The sequence below is a fragment of the Amblyomma americanum genome, chromosome 1, assembly GCF_052857255.1.
Source record: "Amblyomma americanum isolate KBUSLIRL-KWMA chromosome 1, ASM5285725v1, whole genome shotgun sequence".
NCBI lineage: Eukaryota > Metazoa > Arthropoda > Arachnida > Ixodida > Ixodidae > Amblyomma > Amblyomma americanum.
The window spans coordinates 99,767,951-99,780,042 of record NC_135497.1 but is presented as its reverse complement, the minus strand read 5'-3'; the positions used below and the strand labels follow the sequence as shown (position 1 = coordinate 99,780,042).

The following is a 12,092-nucleotide window of genomic DNA, read 5'->3' as shown; positions in this document are numbered from 1 at the left end:
AGGCTCTGCCAAGGTGCAGAAAGTATACTCAGTAGGGATGGAGCTGATAATTTTTAGTTTAGCAGCTGTCGTTTCAGCTGGGCTTATTTTGTTTGCATTGTTGTCACCTGAGACAAATTTCTGCTTTCTGTGACTTCAGTAGACCGCACTGCACGTGCAGTAGTAGAATATTTAACTGCATAACCAAATCTATACTGCTTGAGAATATGGCATATTGCATCAGGTAGTGTAGCTTTTTAGTGCCATTTGCTGACAAATTGTGTTGCAAACTAGTTATTTCAGTTGTGAGTTTTTCTTGAAAATCTACTTCGGCTTCAAGACAGTTCTAATTGTAGAAGCTTTGTTGTGGAGATAACTTCTGTGGTTTTTGTTTTCTTGATTTAATTTTTTGGTCTTGAATTCAACTTTTATAATTACAAAAGTATAGAATGCTGGGATGTGTGTTCAGCCCCCTCTAGCTGCTTTGTGGCTTTAGATGTGGCATATCCAGACAAACACATAGTGACACATTTTTTTTTTATCTAACTAAGCATCTGTCTGAGTACAGACAAGACACAGATACAGATTCCATTTTTACTCTCAAATCTCTTTCCTATTTTTTGCCTTATCTGGCGTGGATTCCAATTATTCATGCTCAAATTGACTGAACGGGGCTGCTTGCTGTAGTTGCTTGTTTGCTTATGTCGTAAACTGTGACCGGAAAATGGCTTGTGGATTGCTTGCACTTGCATCGTAGTAGGCATCATGTTGCTAAACCAGAAGCATGGATAAAGTTTTATAATCCATTTGTTGCCATCTGCAACTCAGAATCTTGATCGAAGCTTATGCACAGTGTGTAGTCATGGTGGCAGTGACAGACATGGCGTAAAAGTTAAATATTTCATCATATCTGTTTTTGTTGGAAGCATGAATTTTTGCCAGACTTATTTTTTTCTCTTTCTGAACCCCTTTTCTCTCTCGTCCTCTGGTATAGGTCCATTTGCGACAGAGGATATATTCTCGCATATATTTGGTGGAAGCCCATTTGGTGGCATGTTTGGCATGGATGGATCGCGAAGGAGGCGCCAACGAGGGGAAGACACAATCCATCCTCTGAAGTAAGTGTTCTTAGTTTCAAGTGAGCAGGGCACTTGTTAGACTGAAGCCTGTCTGGGCAGTACGAAAAGCTGCAGAGAAAAACTGCTAGTGATTGAAGACTTGGTGATATTGTCTTGTGTCGTGAAATAACCTTGCTCTATTTAAATCATTTTCTGGTAATTGGATTGTACTGAAAACATGTAGAAATATGCAATTTTATAATCTTCAGTGAAGCACTTTGTAAGTGTGTATAATGTCCTTTTCAGAAAGCAAACATTCTTTATTTGTTTGAAATAAGATTTTAGTCCTCCATCTTTTACTAGCACTTTGGGATTCCCATTCACTGAAAATTTTGTGCTGGTGCCTCCTACATATGGAATTGAAACAGTTTTGTCAAAAAAACAATGATCTTGTGACCTTATGATGGAGAATTTCTTTAGCTTTCAGAAAATATATTGCATTTGGGTATTCGAGACTTCAAAAATGCTTTTTTGACCCTTTTTTTTTTGCATCACTTTGACCAGAAAAGTGGGTTATCAGAAGTTTCACTTGCATTTTTCTCAAAACAGCATTTCTCGAGGCGTATGTGCCTTTTTCTTAGTAACTGTAAGGTGCAAGCAAACAAAATTTTCCGCAGAGTTCAGTCAGTGCCTTTTACATGACTGGAACTAGAATCAAGCCTAAGTTAGTTTGTATTTTCATGACTAAAAAAAACCAATAACAGATGGCAATTTCATTGCACAGAGAAAAAAATATTTTTTTCTCAAAGCACATAATTTTAGTTGCAGTTGTATAAAATAAGTTATTACTGTAGAACAGAAGTTAGGGACCTTGTATCCTGTAATTTTAAGCAGCTGATACATTAGTGGAAAATAAAAACAAAATAAACATTGCTAGCTTAAATTTAAGTCAAGTTTCACCTCAAATGCAATCAGCATCCATTTAGAAAATTGGAACAAATTTTGTAGCCATAGCTTTTGTTACAGCTACTCTGCAGCAAATTTTTGGAAACCATCTTCAAAGTTTTGCCCCACCTTAAAGGGATACGAAAGGAAAGTATTAACAGGAATAAGATCCTTCCAATCGGACAGCCCCTTGTTACGTTTATCAACAGATGGCACCACTGTACTGTTCATCATCACCGCTCTTCATGTAAAACAGGGGGCCTCACCATTGCAAAGGGCAAAAATGGCCCTGAAAATTTGTGCTTAGCTTCTACTTCTGAAGTTGTACACGGCAGCTGGCATCTAGGCCTACTGGGCGACATGCAAAGCGAGTAATGGTTTGCATTTTTGTACCTCAGCAACACGTGTATGTTGCTTCTTTCCTCCTATTTCAGCAGTACCTTAGAATCTCGTTAATACAGTCCCAGTTGATATCAGTGTCAGGATGATACGAATTCGTGAAATGCCATGGCTAGAGTGCATTGTGTGCATTGGGCAGAAATTCGGATGTTACGAACCCATGCCCCTCTATGGATGATATGAGCGCATGAGCTGCGGCCGTACCCTCGAGCACCAAGTATTTGCTGCCTGTACATTGCCGGTGCCTGGATCATCTATTGTGCGGTGTGCACTGCGAGTAGTGAGCAGCGGCACGCGGTCCGTGCAGTCAGTCGCGAATTGAGGTTAGATCACTTCAGGGTTAAGCTACTTGGATTAAACTACTCTAACACTGTTTATATTCGTAAGAAAACTGCTACCAGCTTAGCTAGCCGAAGGATTCCTATAACTGCACAGTTGTGTTTGTTGTGGACTAAGTGAACGTCAAGCCAAGAAAAATTTGTTAGGCCTTTTTAACCGGAACGAATGTGATAACCTTCAAATTGCGCTAGACTGTCGATACCATACGTCGCGGACACCGCGATCGTCTGTTGCTGGGTGAGTGCCGCAAGTAGTGAGCGGCGACGCGCGACCGGCACAGTGCCAGCGTCGAGAGTCGGTGGTGCCTGTGGCCGTAAGTAAACCCTGTCAGCCGGAAACAGATCTGCATCATTTCTCTATGATAATTTTCTTTGGTTTGGGTGATATGAATCTCAGTTGATACTAATATTTTTCGTGACCCTGTGAGATTCGTATGATCGAGACTCTTCGGTATTTTTTGATCAAAATGTTGTTTCATGTCAAAGTATTGAAGCAAATAATTCAGTTGACCGGGTAAAGTTACTGGAGCTATAAAGGGGTGGCCTTTAAGTCTTATGCCTTTGTGTAATTTAGTGGCTTATCCAAGCTTTGGCTTTGGGAAAAATGACATATTTACAAACTTCATACGCCGATTGATTTTTGAGTCTGGTGAATTTGGTATTTTTCTTTAGTGTCGCTGATTTGTTAGTCCTGGCACTAGAATAACTGGCATTAATTTGTTGGCCTATGGGAAATAATTTCCCAGGTGTGTATGTCAATGAAAAAAAATGTTTTTCTTTTGCCTTTTTGTCTGCTTATTTTTGCATTTACTTCATTTTGAAATTTTAGAAAAAAAAATCTGCACTACAGAAAGGAATTGTTTAGGAGAAAGTGGTGACAGTTTGATTTTTTCCAGGGTGTCCCTAGAAGATTTGTATAATGGCAAAAGAGCAAAGCTGCAAGTAGACCACACTGTTATTTGCAAGGCGTGTGATGGGTAAGTTCCACAGTAATCCTCCTTTTGGCCTGGTTAAAGGGGTTGAGACGCCTAATTTTGAGGCTATAAAAGCTTGTATGGGCTTCCTTTGTATATGAGGTTACCCACGGCCAAGTATTGAATGCTGTCAATGCCTAAAATATATTTTAATTCAGCTCCAAACAGTCTTTAAACGCTCCTTCTCACTATCGAGACCCATCGCTAGTGAGAAGGTTCGTGACATAGAAACTTGAGAATGATATCGGGGAATATTAGTGACATCACAGCACTGTAACGTGTGACTTACTGTGAACGGCGACACGCGACATCAACCAGGTGCTGCGTTGGTGATTCTGTGGTCGGTGGACTGATGCAAATGTGCCATCGCTGACACACCAGCCAGCACCAGCATCGGTGGCTTAGCAAAACCTTCATGTGATGAGACGGCAACCTTACTAGTTGTTGCTTTTGTCTACATCTTCTCCGTACTACTGGTAAGCGAAACGAGCGACTACATTTCACATGCTCGCCCTTTGACACTCACCAGGTGTACGAATAGACCTATTGAGTCTGCAGGGTTTGCATGTGCGATGTTGGTGATTGTGGAGAGAGAAAGTTCACAAGTTTTAGTGAATGCAAATGGTCATCGAGCATAGTTTTGGCAACAGTGACCTGATTTCGATGATTGCTTGCATGTTATGATGCACATACATCAATTGGGAAGTGCCACTGCTAGGCGGTGCGACACAGTCTGCCGACCAGTGCTACTGGCATTGCTTGAGGACAACAAATTAAGCAATCTTAATTATCGCAAATGTCCAGAAAACATACTTCTACATAAACCAATTTAAAGTCTAGTTCTGGACACTTCAGAAAAAGCAGTTGCAATGAGCGAGAAACGTCGGCCCTGCGCGATGTCGACAACCTGGCTCTGAGACGTTCCTCAGGCTGGCGCTTACATTCTTCTGTGATTCTTGCGGAGTTGTCGCACTGAGTAAACATACAGCTGGTGTAAAAGAGAAGAGATTTTTTAACTTAAGTAAAATGCAGATTGCAATTAATGCAGAGCGAGCACGCAATTGCTGCCTGTGTACAGTCTGGAACAAAAGTCTCTGGACCACGTGTTCCTCAAACGAAGCTCATAGCTCTGCTATTAGCCGGTGGCTGGAGACCACACCCGTGGAGGTGAAAGAACAAAATATTGACTTTCACCTCCACAAGTGTGGTCTCCAGCCGCAGGCCAATAGCAGAGCTATGGGCTTCGCTTGGGGAGCACGTGATGCAGAGACTTTTGTCCCCGACTGTATAGGTGCAGATATGGAAACAAAAGTGCAGTAATCTCTCGTTATAATGAAGTCAGCGGAACGGTGAAAAAATTCGTTATAAGCGCTAATTCGATATAAGCGACCACCCGAGAAAAGCTAAAGCAGTCGAATTTTAATTGCGCCGCAACTACAACGCAGTCAAAATACAGTGTATTCAGTGAAGCAAAACTTTATTATGTGCAAAAAAGGCAGTGAGCTTTGGCTGTTTCAAATTCTTACTGCGCGTGCAACCCCGATCGTGAAAACTGCAGCGCGATCATGAAAACTGGGGCTGTATTCCGATTTTGTGTCATAATAAAAAATGTCGTCATCTGCCCTAGTGGCTGCACCTGAGTAGTCAAAACACCGGAAGCAGATGTCAATTCGGTTGCGATATGTGCAACGGCAGGATGTCACCGCGTTGCGGTTGCCGCAGGGAAACGTCCAACGGCGCTTTTGCTCTTTGCCGAGGAATAAAAGTCAACCAATGCGAGAGAAGAAACATTCAGCCACAAGTTCAGTTGCCCATCTGATTCCACTGTAAAGGGATAATATGAAAGCTGCTTTATTTGCCCAATGGACTTCAGCAAATAGAAACAATAGTTCAGATACTCCTTTCTGTACCGTAAAGCCTGGAGGTGTACTTATGGGGGGACATGGTGCAAAAAAACGCAATTTTGGGCCAAAAAGTATATTTTTGGATTATCGTTTTCGATTCCTGGACTAATAAAGAAGCTCTCGTCAAAATTTTATTCACGGGCGTGCTCTAGAAACGCAGAAATTCTCGTTTATTGAAAGGTCGGCGGCGCCCGCACGTCGTTCCGGGTCGAGGAAAATGGCCCGCATTCGCCATTTTCAAAGTGCGCGTGCGGAGCGTCTATTAGGCCTAGCGAGCAGCGAGTACCCTTGGGAGAAGCGTCGTTTCTTCCTCTCTCCAGCGACTGCGCGCGCTTCCGTCGAGAGTAGAGCAAAACGTCAGCAAAGTTAAAAAAGCAAACACAAAAATCTGATAACGGCAAGCCCTGATTGGCAAGCAAACCGAAACTTGAGCTGTGATTGGCGCAAACGCAGCATGTGACGCTTTAAATGTCGTTTCGCTCTATGCGAGCCCTCTCTCTGTCAGACCACGCTTGATCACATCCCGCGCTGAATCTAGTCTCTCTTCCCCTCTGGTTTCTTCAAACATATATTTTTGTTGGAAGAATGCCAGCTACGAAGTTCGCGCCGCGAAACAGCTTCGGTAAACGAAGCCGCTTCACAAAAGCGAGAGGCCGAGCCAGCAAAGGCCGACCGAGAGCGCTGGAACCACCGATATCGCCTAACTCCGTTCCATCACCGGGGACCGAAGCATCTTACTCAAGCCCCGATGACGAGGATGTGCTGACTGCATTTGAAAGGAAGGCCGCGCTCCTTCAAGAATGCGACGACCGCGACGGCTCAACTGAACGTGCGACACCTGACGTCAGCGGTGGGCCCCAAGTGCCGACTGGCTACCGTTTTGTTGACGTAGCAGCGGTAAGAACAATGATCGGCGCACTGTTGTGTCCCATGTGCAGCAAGCAGTCGCTTGATTTAACAGAAAGTGGTGCAGGCGCGAACCTTCAGTTTGTTGTTTTGTGCAGTGGGTGCGGAAACATAGTCAGAGTCCCGCATTCTCCCGTCGTGGTATAGAGCCGTCAGCCGAAGCTGCCCGTGTGTCTCGCACTGGCTGCCCGGAACTGCGGAATGAACTTCATGAAGTTGAATAGTCCGCCACCAATGCATCTGAAGACCTACCAGCTGCTAGGAGAAAAGATACACGGCGCTGTGATGGACGCTGCGCGCGACGCCATGCACGATGCCGCGCAGGCCGTTAGAAAAAAAAAGGCAGCCCAAGACGAGTTGCTCGATGTTTGTGTCAGCGTCAGCTACGACGGAACCTGGCACAAACGAGGCCACACTTCCCACTTTGGGCTTGGTGCTGCGATTGAAGTGGACTCTGACCTGGTGCTCGACTTTTCTGTCCAGAGTAACTACTGCCATGCGTGCAGCTTGGGACCCAAGCCTGGTGATGCGAGTCATGAAGGATGGGCCGAGGCACACAAGGAACTCTGTCAGAAAAACTTTTCTGGCTCTTCAAATGCCATGGAGGTGGAGGCTGCTGGCATTGTATTCAGCAGGTCCAAAGTGCTGCACAACATGCAATATACAACAGTGCTAAGTGATGGAGACAGTAAGGCTTTTTTGCATGTGTCCAAGCTTGGTCTCTCTATGATAAAGAAATAATCAAAGAAGACTGTGTAAATCATGTCGCCAAATGTGTGTTTGCTGGAATTGAAAAGCTCAAGAAGGAGAAGATCGGCCTGGGAGGCAAAGGAACACTCACAAGGGTTATCTCCAAGAAACTGACGGCATTCTATGCATCTGCATTGAAAGAAAATGCTCCAGACGTGAAGAAGATGCAGAAAGGGGTTATGGCCGCCCTTTTTCATTCTTACTCTACTGATGATAAGCCACTGCATTTTGCCTGCCCACATGGCTAGGACTCCTGGTGCCATTACAACAGGCACCAGGCCTTGCTTGCCGCGGGCAAGCCGTCTGTGGCTCGCACGCACCGCCCAGCATTCAGCAGGGACATCGCTAAGGAGCTTGTGCCCCTGTATAACGGGCTGGCCTTAGCAGACCTACTTGCTACTGAAAGCAGGCCTAGAAGCTACTGAATCGTCCAGGGAAATAAAGAACAGGCCAAATTTATCGTCCATCCAATTTGTTATAGGGAAGATAAGTGAAAGTCCCGCACCCTGCTTACCGTATTTACTCGAATCTTGGCCGGCCTCGATTCTAGGTCGATCCCCGAAATTCATAGTCGGAAAGTAAAAAAAGTGTACTCGAATGCAAGCCAAATGAAAAAGGCTTTGACTAGGACTAGAATATGCATTTTATTAACTTGCGACGCTCGTCGTAGCACGTCGAATGCTCACTCGTCTTCGCCAACACCGCTGTCCTCTTTGTCACTGGTTTCCTCCCACAGCGCACTGTCTTCGCTTCCGTCCAGCGTGTTCGAGACGCTGCACTTGCGGGCAATCAGTTCAGCCGGAATTTCCTCCCATGCCGTGGCAACCCAGTTCGCCACTTGGCTAAGCGAAGCACGCTAGATGTGCCCGGTCGGTGTGAGCTGGTGGTCCTGAAGCGTCAGCCAGTCGTTGTAGTGCTTCCGCAGCGTATCGTTAAAGGGCTTGTTGATTGCAACGTTGAGCGGTTGTAGTTGACTCGTCATTCCTGTGGGTATCACCGCAATGTCCGCACTGCCTTTTGAAAGCCTGACTTTACGGCATTTGTCGTCAAGTGGCCGCGGTAGGAGTCGAGAACTAGGAGTGACTCTTTGAACAACAGGGCTCTGGCACGACGTTGCCAAATGGTCTTCACCCAATCTTCGACTAGGGCACTGCTCATCCATCCATTCTCTTGTGCACGCCACACACAGTTTTTAGGGAAAACCTGTCCAGATGGAAGCGTTTTGCACTTAAAAATGAGGTAGGGTGGTAGTTTTCGCCCAGCGACTCTGCAACATAACATCACGGTAAGACGTTGCTTCTCATACCTAGCAGTTCTTTCTTTCACCTGTTTTGCACCCTTCTCATTGACTGTACGCCATAGGCATGTCTAAATACACTGGGGTCTGATCGACGTTACCGATATGGCCCAGGCTGTACTGCTTCTCCAGCTGCTTCTTGACCAGAAAGCGCTGAAATGCCACCAGCTTGTCTTCAAAATCAGGTGGTAGGTTTTGGCATACGGAAGTCCGCCGTCGCAGGCTGAACCCGAAACACTTCATGAAACGTGTGACTCAGCCCCTGCCGGGTTTAAATTGGGTCCGTGGGACGCCTCTAATGCTAGTGACCTCCCTCGCCTTTGCCTGTATTACCTCCATCATCACGGGCATCGCACCTTCCCTTTGCTTCCTGATAAAGTTGGCAACATCCTTTTCCACCTCGTGGTGTAGCCCGCTCTTGGGTCCAGTGAAGGCCATTCGCTTTGCAGTGCAGCTCGTTCCGCTGCTTCCGCCACCGACGCATGTTCTTCTCGTCCACGCCGAAGTCGCGCTGGGCTTGTAGGTTTGAAGTGCTTTCCACCGCCAAAACTACTTTCCGCTTAAGAGCCGTGGTGTAATGGCATCGCTCTGTGGGCCTCATTGCGCCGCAAACACGGGTGTTTCTCGAAGTGACGTGGCGACGAACACAAGCAAGTACGGGACGGCGAGACCTTTGTTCGCAACGTTTGAACAAGACAGCGCAAACAGGCAAAATGGAGCCTGCAGACCTGCAAGCTATGCCCGCGAGATGACATTATGTTTCTAGCGGTTGCGGGCGAACCGCATCCTCGAATCTAAGCCAACCCCCGAATTTCGTAAATGATTTAAAACAAAAAAGGTACCGGCCTAGATTTGAGTAAATACGGTATAGCCAGTTCCCGGGCCGAAAAACGCAGTAACACCGACGAGTTCACTTCAAAGTGAGAGGCTCCGCTTCAGAGCGCGCCGCAATGTCGGCTGTCCTTGAGCATCTGCTGCTAGAGGAGCGTACGCTATGTGTCTGACGTCACCGTCCGATTTCTTCGACTTTTTTCGCTTCATCCGAACCACCGCATCTGCTTCCGGCGTTTCGACCAATCAAGTGTGGCTGCTGTGTCAGATTATGATGCTTTTTATTATGACACAAACTCGGAATACGGACCCTGAACGGTTTTGTAGTAGGGGCTTTGAGCAATTTTTACTGAGCAGTTTTTTCGCGGGGTGTGCAGCCGTGAAATTTGCAAAGCGAGAGTTTTCGGCGCACCGTTGTCGAAGACGCTATGCTAATTCTACAGTCAGTGTCGGGTGTTCATGCAGCGTCGCGTCCACGCCATTGACAAATGTCTAGGAACAAAATTCAACGACCCTACCACGCATTTAGACCGTTTGTCTAGTCAGATGGTGCAAATCGAGCATGACCGGCTCGAGAAAATTGCCGGGGAAACACCATGGTTGCGTTGAACTGCCATGTTGACAGCCTGACTTGCCGCTGGCGAGGATCGGATTTTTCGCATTTTCGGGAAGTTATTGGTCGATTTGCACTGTCAGAAGTGCAACGAAGCTAGGGCGATGTTTTATTGCGATGCAGGTTGATTATGGCAAGCGGCGAGCAAATTTCTAGACCGGCTTCCCCGAAGTTGTCTTCCCGGTTTGTTAACGTAGCTCCTCGGGCGATGTTTTATTGCGATGCAGGTTGATTATGGCAAGCGGCGAGCAAATTTCTAGACCGGCTTCCCCGAAGTTGTCTTCCCGGTTTGTTAACGTAGCTCCTCGTGTCGAACATGGCAAAGGGCTTGCAGCCAGGGAGCAGCTCAACAACACCGTTGCTCACACTTGCAAGGGCGACCTACGGGTCGCCGCCTCTTTTGAAGCGAAAACTACCGACAATGACGTTCGCGCGCTTTCGAGAGTTTCGTCTGATTTGGCTGATGTGAAACAGGCTTAGCAACGACTATGGCAGCCAGGGAGCAGCTCACTTCATTGCTCGGCTCGCTCGCTGATTGGTCCAGTGGTTTGCGACTCGGTCTCAATGCTGCTGTCACTGTCACTGTTCCTCCTAGTTCATGGACATGAAGTAACCACGATGCTTGACGCTATGGCGACAGTCTGCATGCTGATGTTCACATCTTCCTGCGCCTCGCTGAAGAGGCCTGTCAGCTGGCCAGGGTGCAGATTCAGAATCAACAGTGTCGCGATGCTCTACGCTACAATCTCCGATGCCGTCATGCTCTGTACACAAATGGAGACTGCGTGTGGGTCCGGTTTCCCATTCGCAGACGAGGGCTCTGCGGATACTTTGAACCGTACCGAGTGGTAAGGCTAGTTGGGAAACTTAGCTTCGAGGTTGACTCCGATGGCTTTCAAAAGTCCTGATGATCCGTGCTCCCTGAAGGGGAACACATGGTCCACCTCAAACCTTAGACTCGTAGAGTTTGGCCTTTTTTTTTTTTTTTTTTGCGGGCACAACTACTCGTCTCCTTGGCTTGTCTCTGTGCTATTTTTTTTTTCTTTTAGGCCCACTCTTTAAGCATCAGCTGATGCTTATTTTAGATGGGGCCCAATGACACAGAGCATTCTTCGTCTTTACTCTGTGCTGTTTTTGAGCGCGCATCTCCCCGAGGCGAGGAAGCTGAAGTAAACGGTTGAGCAGCTGACGTTCAGCCGTTCGCCTCGTCAAGCTGTATGGTCCTGCGTTCTTGTCTGTATACTGGTTAAGGGACAGTATACAGTAGACTCACAGTAATTTGTACTTTCGGTTAATGCAAACAAATTTCAAAATTTTGGTTCGCTGGCTATATTTTTAATGCATTTTAAAGCCGCTTAATTCATACCTCGATTTGTCATAAGTTTGGTCAAATCAGACTTATTCTCGCTCCTATGCTCCAGATGTGAGGAGCGGCGACTGAGGTCGGATACATCAAATATCCGGCATTGCATGAGCTGAAAATTTGGCCCCTCCAACATGATCCGGAGTGTTCCAGCGTCCAACAACGAACACACAGCGTGGAAGCAACCAGAAGAAGGTTTATTCGAGATTGCTTCCCAACATATATAGTCTACCGGCGACTGCATGATAACAGCCACGTGTTAGAGATAGCACGCTGGCCAGGGCCCATACATAGAGCGCATGCGCGTCTGATACAATACATCTGCCTCAGTGCAATATTTAAAAGCCTGCGAGCACAATACGAGACACTTGGTGGAAATTCTGGTCGTAGTGAAGACGACTGGGCTGTCGCTTTTGTCGGGTGGACCGCCTTGGCACATACTGCGTGGGCTGGGTTGTAGGCTGCGATACTCCAGCACTTTCCTGGGCTTGTGTGGGCTGTGTTATTGACTGTGGTGCTCCCGCGTTTTCCTGAGAAATGTCTTCACTGTCAGAGTCATCTTCTGTTAAGTCACGTTGGAATGGCTCACGTGTGGCTAGAACATGTTGTCGGTTGTGTCGAAGCGCCTTGTTGTCCTCTGTAAGGATGCGATAAGACATTGGTGCCACCAGGCCCATGACTCAAGCCTTGCAGTCCCATGCATCCCCTCGTACTCATACAACTGCATCTTTCTTG

At 46.7% G+C, this 12,092-nt stretch overlaps 1 protein-coding gene across 1 annotated transcript in view; it reads left to right on the top strand.

Moving 5' to 3' along the window:
• Window positions 1-12,092, top strand: part of LOC144113338 (dnaJ homolog subfamily A member 2-like) — a 64,041-nt gene that overhangs the window by 1,196 nt on the left and 50,753 nt on the right. Inside the window, exons 4-5 of the mRNA XM_077646359.1 lie at window positions 974-1,097; window positions 3,616-3,696. Coding sequence (XP_077502485.1) covers window positions 974-1,097; window positions 3,616-3,696 — 205 coding nt within the window. The remainder of the gene's footprint in view (window positions 1-973; window positions 1,098-3,615; window positions 3,697-12,092) is intronic.